Raw genomic sequence first — 18,256 nt, forward strand, 5'->3', positions numbered from 1 at the left:
GCAGAATTCTACTACATTGAAGAAGGCTTCTTACTTTACTAAGATGTAGCCCAACTAGTCAGGACCACAGACAGGTCATCCCAGCACTTAAAATTGGATATAAGGTTCAGCTGTTTATTTAGATTTCAAAATGTGTAAGCTTCTATATTTTAGAAGGAATTAGATTTCTTCCTAAAAGATTGTCAGGTGTGCCTGTGTCTTCCTGCTCATCTAGTATAACAAATTATATGAACCCTACAACTTTATTCCTTAAATATCTTGAACTGGGGTCAGTGATGATAGATGGGGCTTGGGAGAAAAGCAGCATACATGTGGAGTCTTCTGCATTTCCTCCAAATTGCACCATGTCTTTAGAATATTTTTCAGTTAGCAGTCTGATTTCAGCACAGTGGCTCTCAAACATTTTGGTCACAGACTCCTTTATGCTCTTAAAAATTACTACAGACCCCAAAGAGCTTTTATTTATGCCTATTACATCTTTTTAAAATATTAGATCTTAACTGAGAAATTACAATATTATATTTAATAAATTTATTTTCTAAAATAAACCTGTTACATATTAATATTAAAGTATTTTTTTGAAAAACTATTTTTCCAGAACAACAAAAAACATTTAGTGCAAAGAGTGGTATTGTTTTACACTTTTGCAATCTCTTTACTGTGTGGCTTAAGAGAAAACTGGATTGTCCTATTTGTTTCACATGTCACGTAGCCTCTGGAAAACTTCATTGTAGACCTGTGATAGAATGAAGGTGAAAATGGCAAATGAATTCTTAGTATTTTTATGAAAGTAGTTTTGTTTTGACCTTGTGTATTTCTAGAAAGGCCTTAGGGGGACCCCCAGGAATTTCCAGGTGGGACTTTGAGAACTGCTGCTTTGGCAGAAGGTTGACCTATATTGGATGAATATTATTAGCACCTTTGAGGAAGTACAATTTTGTCTCTAGTTGATAACCTTTTTCATGAATATAACATTGTGTTCATTTTACAGTTCCATGAAGCTTTTTGGTCTTAACACAGCAAATCTGCTTATTAACTAGTGCTATTTGCCAAAAATATATTTTACAGAAGTACCTTTGCAAAAGAATTCCTTGAAGTTTTTGAGAACTATACTCATTTTCTATGTTAAAAAAACTTAATAGTCTATTGTATTTTTAATAAACTCAAAATAGGAACTAATGCTAGTTATTTGTAATAAGTAGTATATTCTGGCACAATTAAAAATGAACTCAAATGTAAGTTTAATAGAAACTAAAAACTTCTTTTGAATGGTGATTAAATTTTAGGATGTTGATTTTTGAATATCTTTTTTTGCCCATGGACACTCCCTTTATAATAGCTATATTTTTAATAATATAGAGGCTGCATTTTGTAGAATTGAAGTATAATTTAGTATTTGCTTTTTGTGTGACTTCCAGTCATTTTGTGATTGTATATGAGCTTACAGAGATCAGTTTCTTTACAAGTTTTTTTTTTTTGTAAAAATACTGAAATTTCTATCAGAGTTGTTTCTGTTTGTTTAACAGAATTTTACTTTCTGTAGCTTGTAGATTATTTTATAAACTGCCCGAGTAAGAGATCCTGAAAGGGATAAAATAGTTCCATTTATAGTTAGCATAAATCATCTTTTTTACCTACTAAGGTATGAAGTATTTTGGTAACTTTGTTGCTTTAAGTTTTGTGACTACAGCACCTTTTAATATATATTTTTTTCTTTACAATTACTTCCATTCTATTTTATAATTATTTCACCTTAATTATTAAAAAATAGTTTTATACTATTCTATATCCTGTTTCTTTTTTTCTTAAAGAGTAAATGGTAGGTGATAGGTGTATGTATCTAATTTTAAGATTACTGCTACAAAGAAAAAAGCATGTAGTGGAAGGTGATATGTAATAATTTTTTAAGTCTTGACATTTCTTTGTGCAGAACTTATGTATGTATGGGCTCTCTGACTTTGACGTAAAAATCATTAAGGAAAGTGATCAGGCTTATTTATTTGTAACATAATAATGTTGTTGGAATTTGGAAGTTACCAATAAAAACTAGGAACAATTTGAAGTTAACAGTGAGGACCTACCACAAAACTAATTCTACCATGTATGTGTGTGTGGTGTTTTTTTTAGCTTAATAGAGGAATGATAGGTAGCTTTTATATGTCTTAGCTATGGCTGCATAATAAATTATTCCAGAACATATTTGGCTTAAAACAACAATATATTTATTATTTAATAGTTTTTGTGTGTTAGGAATGTGGAGGCAGCTTAGCTGCGTCCTCTGCTTCAAGGTCTCTAACAGACTTTGAGATGGTCATCTTGTATGCTTGACTGATTCTCTCCAACATGGCAGCTTGTTTCATGAATGCTGAGAAGACAGTAGAGGATACCAGCAAAACGGAAGTCACTGTCTTTTGAAACGTAGTTGTGGAAGTGACATCCCATCATTTTTGCTGTATTTTGTTTGTTAGAAACAAGTCATTATATTTAGCCAGGACTTACTTAAGGGGAGAATATAAATACCACAGGTATAAAAACGTATAAACACCAGGAGGCTCAGGGATCATTGGAAGTCATGTTATGGGCTGCCTATCAGGTAACTCTTTTTTGCTTTAGTTATACAAATAATGAGATAAATTAAAAATGAGTTCTTAGATAATTTTTATTCATTTTGTTGTTGAATAACCACATTTTGTTGTTGCCTCTGAATTTTGTGAGAACTTAAAAATTCTTTTTAGGATAATGTTTTGCAGGTATGCTGCCTTTCTTTTTCTTTGCTTCAGTTCCTTTAGTCCCTGAAATAGCATTTCAGGCCCCCCTACTCTCACACTTTACATTTAAGAGCTTTTACATTTTATATTTACATTCTAGTGTTGCATACTGGAAAAATTACTGTCCCTTCTCTTTCTTTTGAGGATGCCAGATAGTATAGGCTGTCATACAGCTGTACTTTTCTGCTTCAAAGTGTCACACACTGTGTTTATTTAATAAAAATTTGTAGTAGAGTTTATTTTGTCTATATTGAATATTGAGGTGTTCAGCAGTGCAAAGGAGAAAGTTTAGAATCTAATCCATTGATTCCCAAAGTATGGTCTTTGGTCAGCAACACCATCATCTCCTTATTAGAATGCAGGTTTTCTGGTTCCACTCCAGACACTGAATGAGAAATTCTAGGGGAGAGGGTCCAGCAATCTGTGTTTTAACAAATTCTCTAGGTGGTTCTTCAGATTGGTGGAGAAGTTTCAAAACCACTAATGGAAAAGCTTTTGGCCAGTACTAGAAGTCCACTTTTACTGCTGTTATGCAAGGCTTTCCAGGAAAATAAACATCTTTTTCCCTACTCATTTTACAGATAATGATGCAGAAAAGAAACAAAGTACTTGCCTTGTATATTTCAAGTCTGTTGTCTAGGCAGCACATGCCTTTGGCCAGGAAGGTGGTGGGTGTGTTGAGGGAGGAGAAAGGGATTTTTGAGGTGAATTTTTCTTCCCTTACACGGTTAACAAAGTCAAATGCTAAATAGTGATTTTTAGATGAGAATTATGTTGGCCTAACATATTACGCATTTTAAAAATACATTAGATAATTGTCAAAGAATTGACTGTATAGCATTTAATCAACTTTATAGTTAAGTTTCAGTGAACATTTACCAATAAAGATTTACATTGAAATATCTTAGGTGGAATAGAAATCTCACGAAAAGGTCCCTTTCTAGTTGTCATGCCAACTTTCTGATGTGTGGATACTGATTGGAAAGGCGTCTATATAGATAGCATGATTTTCCTTTGTGTTCCTAATTTCGTGCAGGTTATTTTTTTTTTTTTAAATCTGTCCTATGATACTGTTGTAGTAAGATTCAAATTAAAAGCAGACTAAACAATTTGGTTATATATCTTTGTTTTGTGAAAAGCTTGATAACTTAAATGTTTTTGAGGACTAAATATTGAGAGGGCTGACCAGTAATTTAGTTATTTTGTATGAATTCGCATTTTAGTAAGTGGTTTGAATGTATTAGCTGAAATGATACATGCTGCTCATGTGTTCATTCAGGTAAAGTTGTTAGGATACAGAGTGGGTTGCCAGCTTTGATATAGTTCTTTATCATATACACCTAAGTAAATGGGTGTTTAAATGTAAAAACTAGGTTACATAGTGAAGTTCAGTAGTGCTCAAAAAAACCTATACTGTTCTAAAGAAAATCATGTAATAGTGGATATTAATAAAAACATTGAATGTGTCCTGCCTTTTCCCATTTAGTTAGGTGTCTGGAATTCTGCTAGTTTGTATTGTTCGCTGGATTCTTATAGTTTAGTAACTTAGAAAGTAGAAGGATAACCACAGGATAAATGAGAATCATTATTAAGTGTAGATCAGTTTAAGTAGACTTATGGAGGCCTAATAATTTTTCCAAGATGATGGCTGCTTTACCTATCTTGTACAATCTTGTTGGTTTTGTTAAGTTTATTATATCCTTTTATTGCATGGTGGTTAAATCAGGTGTGTCATTATCCATTTTAAGGCTACTTGCTGCCTTAAGATCTTTTTATATAAACCTATTCTGGTAAAACATAGAGAAAAATTTTAAATAAATAATAGCAGATTTTCTGTTGAGAAGAAAGCATTTGAAAGTGATTCTGTTTTCATTATTTTCTCCCATGCATTTAGTTGATGAATTAGGTTATTTTTTTCTCTCTGGACTCATTTCAATACAGTTCACAATTCTTACGATAGAATTTAGTAAACCAGTTCTGCTCTTTTGAAGCTATTTATGGTATAATATTTTCATGAAATAGTTTTTAATTTTTTTCTGTTTTTCTATTTAGTAATGTAATTTTTCTTCAAACAAAAGTAGTTACAGTGTGCATACCACATAAGTTTTACATTAGGATGTAAGGGCACATTTGATAAAAAGTAAACTGAGAATGTTTGTACATAGTTGAATATTTCTTAGTTTATAATGTGTGCAAATGAGTGAGAGTCACTCATTTTTTTTCTGAGTCCTATAGAAGTAAGTTGTCTACATTTATTTTAATGTGCCCTGTGGGTGTATATATATTAATTAGCTGTAACCCCTTTTTCTACTCCCACAAAACAAGGGAAGTAACCTTTCCCCACTCCTCAACAGTAAAACAATCGCAGTCAACACGTGAATGTCCCACAAAGCTTTACTAAGTGAATATCCATCATCTTAAGAGTTATCTTGCAGTATCTACAGTATTAAAGAGACCATTGATCAATTTCCCTATTAAAATGTTAAAATAACAAGATCAGATGTTGATGATCAAACTTAGTGTTATTTTCATAGAGTTTGATATTTGTGTATGCACAAATGTGCTTTTTAACTGATGTCAAACTTTGATTATGATTACAGCTTGTGGGGGAAACTTGTTATCAAGTTGTTAGATATGGTTTTCATCAGGAAGTCAATGTTACACACTCAAGTTGTTGGTCCTCTTCAAGAAAACAGAATGCTTCTCTTGAGTGAATAAGCTAGGAAAATGAAGCGAGGGGTTTTATTTCAAAGGTGTGGGGTTTTTGTTTTTTGGTTTTGGTTTTTTTTGTTGTTGTTTTTGTTGTTTTTTTTTTTGGTGATGGCATAAATACATAACATTATAAAATCCAATTACTATATTAAATTTCATCACTTGTTTTTTAGGTATTCCAATAACTGTACCACCTCCAGGTAAAACTTTTTACATGTTTTCTCCATCATTGTTAATAAACATGAAATTTCAAGCCTATAGTTACAGGAGGGACAGTGTTGATACGGATAGAATATGGAACAGGCTTTTGGGATTTCAAGGTCCTATTTTCAGCTCTGCCTTTGCTTCATTCCAGTTTTGATTAAGATAATTAGTTATCTTATACCTGTCTTACCCATTTCTGTAGAAATAGAGATTCTGAGAAAATTCTCACCATATCAATTTGTTGAAGAAAACTCAGTATAGGATAGAAAATAAAATTTTTATTAAAAAATACCAAGGAATTTTTTATATGGTATAGTGACTGCAAGAGATGAGAAAGATCATTTATCCTGACTTTGTTATGGTTTCTGATTTTTTTTTACCCTGCTGGCATAATCCATTATCATGAGAGTTTTGAACCACACTATTAGGTAGATTGATAACTGGACAGAGATGGTTGTTCTTTGAATGGTGATTTAATTGTTCATTGTTACAATGGCATGATTAACAGTGTATATGTGGCCCAGTGTTTGGATTTTTAAAAAATTTTTCAGGGTTTTTTTTGTTTGTTTGTTTTTAGTAGTATGATGCAGATGTGATTGCAGGTGTACTAACTGAGTTCAGTATTTAAAGCCAGGGAGCATAAAGAAAATGAGAAGTGACAGTGCCTGGAAGAGTGGGTCTAAGTTGAAAAAGACCTTGATAAACAGAAATGGTGGAGTTTAGACAGCATAGGTGAGTGTACATGTTTAGATGTGAGAGAGTCACTGATTGTCTATGAAATATGGCTGAAAAAAGACCTACCAGGAAAGTTATTATAAAGGAATCATTGGTGTGGGGTTTTGTTGTTTTTCTTTTTTCAGTTTAAAAAGAAATGTGATTGTAAGACTGTATAAAATAAGATTGTGGCTTCAAAGGACTAATGTGGTAATTGCTAAACTCTATATTGTAAGATGTTCAGTAGAGGATTTATAAATCCTAAAACTGGATACAGTGAGGGTGAGCGATGGTGAATTTGAAACAACTTGAAGCAGGGCCAAAGCTGATCTAATTGGACTTTTAAGAAGGGTTAAGAAAACTGGGATTCATTTTTATATAGAACACTAAAAAGGAGGCCTAGTGGAAATGTTTTTAATATGTAGGTGTTAGAGAGTATGACAATGGATTGTTTCTTGTCCTCATTCAGGAGAGCATTTGTATTGCAGTGTGAGATATAAATAATATAATTTAATGCATTTCTTAATAGTAAGAGTTGTTAAAACTTGGAAGGAATTGGTTTCATAAATTGTGGAATCTTAAGGTCTTTGTTGGGATTCTTTTTGCCTGTCTTAATTTGAAGGCGTAGAGTAGATTAACTGTTAAGGTCCCTTTTAGCCACATTCTGTGGTATTTCATTTAGGTATTGCAAATTATTGAGAATACAGACCTCATGATATAAAGTGCAAATTATTTTCTTTCCAAACTAATGTAAAACTGCATTATGTGCCTGCCTTTGTAAAAATAGTTGTTTAGGGTTGTGCTATTAAAACATTTTATGATGGATATTCTCAGTGCTAAGCATTTATTATATCTACTGGTAAGATTTTATTTATAAATTATACATCAGAAACTCAAAATATTTTTTGAAAGGGGTAAATGTTATTTTATTTGCTTTCCTTCTAAAATATTTCAAGTGTAACATATCTGGTGGCAACACTACTACCGTTTTATATATGGAAAAGGTAAGGCATTGAAATTAACTTTCTCATACTCACAAAATGGGCTGTGTGTGGTGCTGAAAATAAGACCGGGTGTCCTGACTCCCAGTTTGTGCTCTGTGTATTAGACCAGACTGCTCATTTAAAGTTTTATTACTTCAATATCTATCTGTTCATAAGTTTAAACTCCATTTTTTCTGTCCATTATAACATAGAGAAGCATGTTATGTCCCCAGAAAATTTAGTGATATGCAGCAACTTTGTTTTACTCTTGACATTAAGTGCACATTCTCTTAACTTTTTTTTTATGATTGAATGTTTCAGGTTTTCCTCCTCCACCAGGTGCTCCACCTCCATCTCTTATACCAACAATAGAAAGGTAAATCATTGTGTATACTGTAAGTTTTTTATCATTGATAGACTTGACAGAAAAATCATACACATATTTTGGTAATATTTTCAAAGATTTAATTTTTAAACAGTAGTACCTGCCTTTTAATTAATAAGTCTAGATCTATGATAGTTAAATTTATGTAAGATGTTGGACCCGTATAACCCAATAACAAAACAAAAAGAAAACTAAAAGATAGTATTTTGAAATATTTTCCTTTGATTTATGACACACTGATTAAAGAAACTCCTAAATTGATAATTTAAAAAATTGGCTATAGTCAATTTTGTGGGAAGTGCAAGCAGCTGACTGGTAACCATGAATAATGCATGTCTGTTTTAGGATTGGGTAAGGACAACTATTATCAGGGACAATAGTTAAGAAAAGCTGCCTATTCCTTTGCAGCTCAGCTTCCACAAAGGAGGATTGGATCTATTTTGCATGAGAATAGCCTTACGTTTATACTCTGCATTCATGCTTTATGTTAGTTGGACTGCTATTCCAAAGAATATTTACCTTGTGGAATGACAATATACTGTTTAACAACATAGACTTTGGAATCACAAAGACCTGGTTCAAATTTTAGCCTTCATAATTGACCAGCTTTGTGTTGCTAGGCAAGTTCATAACTACTCTCTGAGACTTACTTTCTTCTTTTTTCCAAATGGGTTTGATAGAATTGCGAAGATTAAAACAGCTAGTAAATAAAAAGCATCGGTGTAATTCTTAATAGATAGAAATCACTAATACATAGTGGCTGCTATTTTCTGCTAAAGTGGCAAATAAACTATAAAAGTAGTGTATTTCTGAAAAAGTGATTTAAATTATATAAAAAGACAAAAATTGTAAGAACCTTACTACATCAGTAGCATCAAACCCCTGCATAAGATTTTCAAAGAAAATTATAAAACTCAGTGAAGGGTGACTTGTTGAGAACATAAAGACTTAATTTTATTAAGTCCTTGTTAGACATATATTTGTTTTCTCAATCAAAATGTTAAAAGTGTTATTTGTAGAGACCTAGCTGGGTACCTAGTGGATTGAGTGCTGGCAGATTGATTCCCAGGCAGGGCACGTGCCTGGGCTGCAGGTCAGGTCCCCAGTAGGGGGCATGGGAGAGGCAACCACATGTGGATGTTTATCTCCCTCTTTTTCTCCCTCCCTTCCCCTCTCTAAAAATAAATAAAGTCTTTTTTTTTTAAAATATTATTTGTTGATCTTGTCAGTGGGGTTGAATTTCTGATTTATAACCATTAAGACCAATTTTTTTTAAGACTAAATTTGAACTAAGTCTCAAATATTCTGTTAGCCTCAAAATTTCTTGTTATCTTGTGAGTTAAGATGAATTCATTGGATTATTTGTGTTAAATAGTACTGGCAAGCTATATTTTTCTTTACAGTTGAATGTTAGGTTGGGTATATTTTTTGGAGGTTGAAAAGCCTGTGTTTTTAGTATTAAAAGTAAAATTACAGAATTAAAGCTTATAATTATAATGTGGTTAGATAAGTCATGATTCTGCTTTTATGTTTTGTGCCAAACTATTAAAATTTAAATCTTAATAGTAACACATAAAAATACATTTTTCTTCAACAGTGGACATTCCTCTGGTTATGATAGTCGTTCTGCACGTGCTTTTCCATATGGCAACGGTAAGTATTTTTATTTAGTTTTTCTTTTTTTTTTACTATATATTTTTCCGTTACCATATATCTGCTCATACCCTCTTCGACCTTTACCTGCACTCCAATGGCAAGTATTTGTAGTTACCAGATTCGATTGGAATCAATAAAGGCCTTATAGCAATAAAGGCCTTTATAGCAATAAAAACATACTTCCATGGTTTAAAATACTATCTGACAGAAAAATTAAAAAATATTAACTAAAAGAGTAAGTCTTATATATAGTTAAGGTTGCTTAATAATTTTTTATTTCTTTTATCAACTGTATTTTTAAAAATTAATAAATGGTAACATACAGGGATATTTATACCATGTCTTCTCCTAAAAGGATTTAGCATTTGTCACCAAATTGTTTGTCTTCATTATCCATAATCTTTGTTTTGTGACTCATAGTATCCAACTAGCCTTGTTCTCATCTTTCCACAGTAGTGGTTTATCTTTTCTTGTAGATCATTTGGCTAGGTCCTCTATCATATTCACTCTTGACAACTTTATCCATTACAAGGGCTTCTGATACCACTTTCTGCTTAGATTCCTTGATTATGTATTCTTTTATTTTAAAAGTGCTCTTGTGTGTTGTACTAGGTTTTAGGGATACAGTAAAAAAGACATAGGCTAACCCTTATCAAATTCATTGGCTAATAAGGTAACAGCCAGGTGATAGAAGAGGGTGTGATGGGAGCAAAGTGCAAGGGGTCGCCCACTCCAGAGGGGTGGAGCTATAGTTGTGTGATTTGGAGTTCAAAACATGTTCAAAGACAAGGTGGTGAGAGCGTGGTAGGCTTTATGAGCTGAAAGAATAGTTGCATGGCTGGAGTGTAAAGAATGCATGATGAATGCCTAAAGATGAGAAGAGAGCATGCAGGGCGTTGAAACCAATTCTGTATAATTTTAGCCTGATTCAGAGGGCTATAAGGTGCAGTTTAGTATTATGCTGAGTTGGGAGATTGCTAGATTTACACTGGAAAAGGTCCATCCTGACTACCTACTGTGAGGAAATTGTTGGGAGTAGGAAGGCGGGAATGGCTGAGAGGCCTGCTTGATTGGGAGAACAAGAAATTGTAGTACACTCATGTGCTGCATAAGGACCCTTATGTCAATGATGAACTGGACCGCATATGTGAATGTGGTCCCATGGGATTTCCATTGCCTAGCCACGTCATAGCTGGTGTAATGCATTACTCATATGTTCATGGTGATGCTGGTGTAAACACACCTGTGCTGCCAGTTTTATAAAAGTATAGCACATACAGTTATGTTAGTGTACTCTTTCTACTTACGTAAAAAAACCAGATTGCTGTAAAAGAGTAATGCCTTGTAACACCTCATACATTTTGCAGCCTCATGCATTTTGCATTTGCTACATCTCTTGATTGTTTCATTTTCTGTTCTTGGTTTAGTCTTATGTTTTGTATAGTAACATGCTGTACAGGCTTGTAGCATAGGAGCAATATGCTATACCAGATCTAGGTATGTAGTAGGCTGGACCATCTGTGTAAGTGTACTGTTGTGTCGTTTGTACAAGAAGGAAACTGCCTAATGTATTTCTCAGAATGTATCTCTGTTGTTAAGTGGCACACAATTGTAATCCATGGGAAGAAATTACAGTGTCCTGTTTTCAGGTAGTGGTGCCACTGGAGGTGGAGAAAACAGAATAGTTTAAAGGCTTACACAGTATAGGTATCAGTCGTATAGTTATCTTCTAGGTATCTCTGTTAGAGGGTTTTACTGTCCTTCAGACCCCCCTTGTTCAAAGCCACATTTGCCTTCATTCACATGAAAAGGTAGTCTTTCTGTTGACTGACTTGTTTCATTGATTATACCACCTTTTTTTTTTTTCTTTTAAATTCTGGGCTCTCAGGAAGTCATATTGCTTGAGTTGGACTCTTGCTTTACCCTCTCATTATTTTGTGGCTTTTGTAGATTTTCAACCATTAAGTGGAAAGTGTAATTTTTCCCATAAGATAAAGTTCCATGAGAATACATTGAAGCACCTTAGTCCTTCCATGTAATAAACACTCAGATATTGGCTGTTTCAAGCTCCAGGCTCCAAGCACAAGCTCCAAGTTCTCTCCTATTCTACACTGTGAGGCAGTGTAGCCTAAGTATTAAAGCATAGACCCTGCAGTTAGAGAGCCTGCGTTTGGGTTCTGGGTCCATCTGACCTTAGTAACTTTGGATAAATTAAATAACCTAAATCATTTTTCTCATCTGTAAATTAAAGTGTGAACACAGAGTGCTAAGCACAGTGCCTGTAATATGTGAATACTTGAGAAGTATTATTAAATTAAAATTTTACCTTTTATGGCACTTGTCCTTTTGTGGTTTGTGATTAAATTACTTGTGCATTTGTTTCAATACAAATGAGCATGAGGAATACCTCATATCAGAAAGATAGGACTTTATTTTTGACTACTTACACAGTTTCCTTGTGAAATATTTCATTTATAAAAATACTTAAGTGTTTAACTTTTTCTGAAAGTAATATATGCAGAATTTTAATCCCCAAAGCAAGCTTTTTCTGCTCACTGTTTACTAACCCCAACTCTTGAGACTTTTTTTAAATAAAGGACTTTTAAGTAATAACAGTTATAAAGCCTTTTGCAACATTTAAGTAGAGGAAAATTAGGCATTTTCTTCATTCTAGTCAAAAAAAAAAAAACAACAAAACCTTGGAATGAAGATGGTAAATACAGCTTCCTGATGTAATTCTGTCTTAGCTTTGTTTTATTTTAGAATTTTATAAGTCTTAAATACTACTGATTATAGGTGGAAATACTAATTTTTCTTTATGTGCATATTAAGATTATACCTATAAAATAAGGCTTAATTTAATAGTAATCTTTTGTGGGAATATGGAAGAACATAAGCATTTTTAATGGTTTTTAGATCTGATAGTCTCCATAGCATTTCTACATAAGCTTATCACCATATTTCTTTTTAGAAATTTTTTTAACTTACTGATTTTTTTTATTCTGTTTTGGAGAGAGAGGTAGATTCATGTATGTGTCCTGACAGGAGATTAAACCATCAGCCTTGGTGTATCAGAATGATGCTCTAACCAACTGAGCTACCTGGCCAGGGCCATCACCTGTTTCTCAATTTATATAAATTCAGATACCATGTGCTGTTTTTCTACTATGATAAATGTGTATTTTGCTCACTTACTGTCTCTACTCCTTTTCCTCACCAGTGAAATTATAACATTGTTTTTGTTCCTCTATACCTGTCCCCTTTTTCTTGTACCATCAATCACAGCTACTGTGCATCTTTCTCAGCTTTCACCCTTCCTTCCACTTTGCCTCCCAACCTTGTTCAGCTATAGTCTTACTTTTAACATATACATTCTGTCCTGTTACCAAAGTTATCTGTGCCCTGGCAAGTTAGCTTTTTATTCTAAAAGCTAAACAATAACCTTGTTTACATTATTATGACTGTGTAATTATTGTGTATTTTAGAGGTAATTATAATAAGCCACTTAAAAGAGAACATTCCTATGGCCGATATATTAAAATTAATCGTCATATACTTTATCAACTATGTGAAGTCATACCACATTTTAATTGGGTTCATATTTGGATCATGGCTTTCTTAGTCTCGAGTATATAAAAAATACTCCCCAATACATATTTTCCCCCAAAAGTTTTCAAACTTTGTTTTTCATGTGTACATCCTTCACTCATCTGGAAAACTAATTTTTGCCTGTGTTATAATCTAAAGGTATAATTGTCCAAATGCAATTGGTTAAATAGTCTAGCCTTCCTGAGGGATATACAATCTCCATTTATGTATCACAGTTTCCATGGATGCATGAATCTGTTTCTCTGCCTTCTAGACTATTTACTTGGTTTATTTAACTACTATTATTGTGCTAATAATGCCATACTATCTTAATTTTAAATTTTATAGTAAACCAGATATTTGGTTCAGCAGAATATACCTAGTCAGCTTTAGAAGTATTCTTGAGCCATTGCTCTTACATATCCATTTTACAATCAACTTTACAAGTTTCCATGAAAAACTGTTAAGATTTTGATTAATAACTAGCATTTATATTAAGTTTATTAATATGACAGACACTGTTAACTCATATAATCCTGACAGCTTTATAAAGTAGGCATTTTGTTAATATCCTCATTTCATGGTTGAGGAAATTAAAGAACAACCAGATTAAGTAATTTCCCCAATATCACATAAGAAGTGGCAGATTTGGGATTTGAAACCATACAGCCTGGCTCTAGAGCCCTTGCTCTTGTATCATAGTATTGGAATTCAGTTGATTCTGTAGATAAGTTTGTGTGAAATTTATACCTTAGAACATGATTTCATTTATGAACAAAGACTCACTTTCCATTTAAGGAGTTTTTTTAATGTGCTTCAGTTAAGTGTTAGAATTATCTCCATATACTTCCTGCACATCTTAGATTAGATTTAGTCATAGGTATCTAATGTTTTTGTTGTTGCGAGTGGTATATTCATTTTAACTCTGTGTTCTGTTTGTATTTGCTTATATTTAGATACAGAATTATAAATACAGAACATATAAATATAGAATATATAAATATTGAATATATAAACATAGAATATATACAGAGATATAAATGATAAAGATACAGATATTGATCATGTAGTCAGTTACCTGTTGAACTCTCACTATAATTTGTGAAGTCTCTTTAGATGATATTATACATCTGCAGATAATGATTTTTTTCCTTTTCAGATTCTTATATGCCCCCCCTTCTGTGTGTTCTAAGAATGTCATATAATGTTGAAGTATTGAAATACCTTTTTTAAAAACGCTTTTATAATTTTTTTTTTATTGCCAACCCCCCACCACTTTCCCTTGCCCCCTCCTTTGCTTTTATAATTTTTACTACTAGAATTTTACTGTTAGGTTTTTAATAGAACCCTACATCAGATTAAGGAAAATTTCTTCTAGTTTTCCAAGGGCTTTTAAATTGAATGGGCATTGATTTTTATCAAATGCTTTCTGAAATGATCATACTGTTCTTCTCTAATGTGGCAAATTTCTAATATTTTTTTAATATTTAGCCACTGTTTAATTTCTTGGATACTTCTAACTTGGTCATGATTGATTACTTTTTTATAAAAATACTGATTTATCTAAGATTGTGACATCTAAATTAATATGTAAGATTTGTCTGTGATTTTACTTTATTTGTAATATCCTACACTGCTTTCCATATTAAGGTTATATAAGCCACATGGGATAAGGTAGAGAATGATCTTTTTTGCCTGTCCTCTGGAAGTTTATGTAATATTAGAATGGTCTATATCTTATAAGTTAATAAAAATTAACCTGTAAAAGTCATCTGATCTTGTGAGACGGTTTTAAATTACTGATTTAATATCTTTAATATTTACAGGATGATTAAGATTTTATTTTTGAGTTTTGTTTGGTAATTTATTTTTAAGAATTCGTCTGTTTCAGCGAAGTTTTTAAATGTGTTGGTTTAAAATGTATAGTATTCTATGCATGTTTAATCTCTGCAACATCTATAGTTGTGATCTCTTTTTGGTTCTGATATTGTTTATGTGGTCTCTTTTGTAATCTTGTCAGAGATTGTCATGTTTTGTCTAGTCTTTAAAAACCAACTTCCTGCCTTTTTAAATTGTGTGGTAGTTTTCCGTTTACTTGATTTCTGCTTTTATCTTTATTGTCTCCCTTCGGTTATGTTATCCTTGCTTTTCTAAGTTCTTAAGTTGTAAGCTTAGTTCATTAATTTTCCATCTTTTCTAATGTAGTGTTTTTAAAGATTAAATTTCCCTCCACAGCAGTTTGCATCTCTAGATACTTGATGTTTATGTTCAATTCCTAAATGATAAAAAAAGTTTTTGATACCTGAGTTATCAGAAATGTGATTTTCATTTGAAGTGTTTTAAGATTATTTTCCCAAAAATTTTAAAATTTTACTAATTTAAATTGCATAGTGGTCAGAGAACATAGTGTGTATTTTATCCTCTGAAAGTACATAATATATTTTTATGAATATTTCATATGTGCTTGAGAAGAATGACTATTACAGGCAGTATTCTGTTAGGTCCATTATCAACCTTGTTAACAGTGTTTTGTGTAAATCTTATATATCTATAGCAATTTTTTGTCTGCTTAAAGTATCAGGGTATTCTCCCATGATCATCATAGGAATATTTCTACTTCTATTCCTATTAGCTCTTACTCTCCAAAAATTAAGGCTATGTTGTTAGATACCTGGATGTTTAATTTGTTCTGTCTTCATGGCGAGTTAACATTTTTCATCTTCTTGTAGTTAATCCTTTCTTTCCCAAGTAATTCTTTCTGTATGAGTCTGGTTTGTCATTAATATAGCTACTCATATGGAGATTGAGGGGTATTGATGTTTTTTTTCCCTACCATCCTTTACTTTCAACCATTTTGTGTTCTTGTGTCTTTTATTCAAAATATAGTCAGAATTTTTCAAAGTACAGGTCAAATTCCGTTATATAACTGATGAATTTTGTTCTCTTTTGCGTTATTCTTATTGTTGAGCTAATAAACTTAGGTTTTCCAAGTTTTTTAAAAATTGAATTGATGATTTTTAAAAAATTCTTTTTCCCTATGTTTTGAAATTATACATTTTTTTTTAGTAGTTTCTCTTAAAATGCATTATACAGCTATCTGATAAAAGTTCTTTTTATGAACTCTGATTATGTTTGCTCATTTTTTTTGTTTAATCTATTAATGCCTTTGGTTTTTTTTTTTTTTTTTTTTTTTGAAATATATGTTGAGTACATGTTTCAGGGTTTTATCTCCTCAATAATTTGAAGGTGTTCTAATGCATTCTGATTTACATTTTTGATATTGGCAAGTTTGTGGTGTATCTATTTCTGGTTCCTGTTCACGTTGCAAAAAGGAGTGTCTTTATATGTTAGGTCTTTAAGATTTGTTTCTCGATATTCCCCCAATCTGTGAATATTTACTATATGTCATTTCTCTTTTCTAGTTATGTTTTCATTATAATGTAATGAAGTACTTTTAGTGGGAGTTTTGTTTTTATTTTTTTAGTACTTTTTGGCGGTAATTTTCTCTTGTTTTTTAAGTACCATAACTTGTTTCTAATTGTTATATTTTGTTTTCTGGGTTTTTTTCCCCCCTTTAGTTGCCTTCCCCCACCTTCCTGGTTCCGCTCCTTCGTGGCCTAGTCTTGTGGACACCAGCAAGCAGTGGGACTATTACTCAAGAAGAGAGAAAGACCGAGATAGAGACAGAGACCGAGACCGAGATCGAGATCGTGATCGGGACAGAGAAAGAGAGCGCACCAGAGAGAGGGAGAGGGAGCGTGATCACAGCCCTACACCGAGCGTTTTCAACAGGTGTGCAGAGTGGTCAGGAGTCTGTACATGTGTATTGGTATTTAATGTGCACTTTAGAATTTATATTTGATAATAAGATGGAAAATCCAGTTCAGTTGGGAAAGGATTATTTGAAGACTATTTAGGATAGCCATTTTAAAAGCATCAAGGCTATTTAATTCATAGGATTCTCATTACCTAAAGCAATAGTCTTCAGATCTGTTCTCTTCTCCCTTAAAAGAATTTTGAAAACTTTGTATCCCCTCATATACCTTGTCATCTAAAATTTTCATCTTAAATATAAATAGTTGGCAATATATAGTTTCTAGTGTATTATAAACTTACCATTTTAAAATAAAATTGTCATCCTTTTAAATATATGCAATGGGCTAAGAACATTATAGTGATTTGCTAAACATCATCCATTTTTTTAAAAAGTACATCAACAGGCTTTCTTCAACAGATGAAAATTAAACATTTCTTTTTGTGGTTGAATTCTTATTTCTGAATTAGTTCCCCAAAAGAATTTTATTCTAATGTAAAATACTTTTATTCTTAAGACAATATTTTTAAATTGGTCATCTTGTCAATCTTTCCTATAACATACTTATGTATGGTAAAATGTCTTACAGAATTTAATTAGTTAAAATTTTTTTCATGGTTTTATCGTTTTTATATATAAATTAGGAAACTAATTTAATAGAACTACATTCCTTAATGTGGTAGTGGAGCTTCTGCCTATCCCCAATTAATATATTTGTGAATGAATATTACTATTGTTAAGAAAAAACACTTTGTCACTAAATATATTTCTTTTTAAAAAATAGAGTTGTAAGTGTTGAGAAACCTTGTTCACATAAAATATGTGCGAATCAATAGAATTTTGTTGTAGCTCCATCACTCAATTACTTGAGCACCTTTAGATTTAGTGACATGCCAAAAGTACATAACCTATCACCAAAAGTTATTTTTAAGGATCTATCAACTCCTGATTCGATTTACTTGGGAGCACAATTGGAAACGACCTGATTTTTAAAAGTACTGGTTACTCGGTGTAATTGTTTGCTAGGACTACTGTACAAAGGTACCACAAACTAGTAACCTAGAACAGAAATTTACTCTGAGCTCTAGAGGCTAAAAGACTGATATCATCAAGGTATTGGCAGGATTAGTTCCTTTTTGTTCACTCTGAGGGAGAATCTGTTCCATGCCTGTCTCTTAACTTCAGGTGGTTGATAGCAGTCCTTGGTGTTCTTTAGTTTTTAGATGCATCACTTTAATCTCTGTCTTGTCTTCACATGGCATTCGCCTTTCTGTATCTATGTCCAAATTTCCCTCTTAGAGTACTATCAGTCATTGAATTCGGGCGCAACCTAATCCAGTATGACCTCATCTTGACTCGATGTCACCTGTAAAGAACCTGTTTCCAAATAAGGTTACATTCATAAACATGGTAGTTAGGACTTGAGCATATC

The 18,256-nt window shown here is 32.4% G+C and overlaps 1 protein-coding gene across 23 annotated transcripts in view; it reads left to right on the forward strand.

Moving 5' to 3' along the window:
- Positions 1 to 18,256, forward strand: part of FIP1L1 (factor interacting with PAPOLA and CPSF1) — a 72,901-nt gene that overhangs the window by 49,609 nt on the left and 5,036 nt on the right. For 12 of the 23 annotated variants that reach the window (XM_054582166.1, XM_054582175.1, XM_054582169.1 and 9 more), the window contains 3 exons: positions 7,703 to 7,757; positions 9,364 to 9,419; positions 16,589 to 16,802. In XM_054582166.1, the coding sequence (XP_054438141.1) occupies positions 7,703 to 7,757; positions 9,364 to 9,419; positions 16,589 to 16,802 (325 nt within the window). Of the gene's footprint in view, positions 1 to 5,653; positions 5,681 to 7,702; positions 7,758 to 9,363; positions 9,420 to 16,588; positions 16,803 to 18,256 lie in introns of all 23 variants that reach the window. The other 11 variants (XM_054582165.1, XM_054582172.1, XM_054582168.1 and 8 more) reach the window with 1 other exon arrangement.

This window comes from Pteronotus mesoamericanus, unplaced genomic scaffold, assembly GCF_021234165.1.
Source record: "Pteronotus mesoamericanus isolate MK-2021 breed Mesoamerican mustached bat unplaced genomic scaffold, CSHL_Meso_final contig_68, whole genome shotgun sequence".
NCBI classification, from domain to species: Eukaryota; Metazoa; Chordata; class Mammalia; order Chiroptera; family Mormoopidae; genus Pteronotus; species Pteronotus mesoamericanus.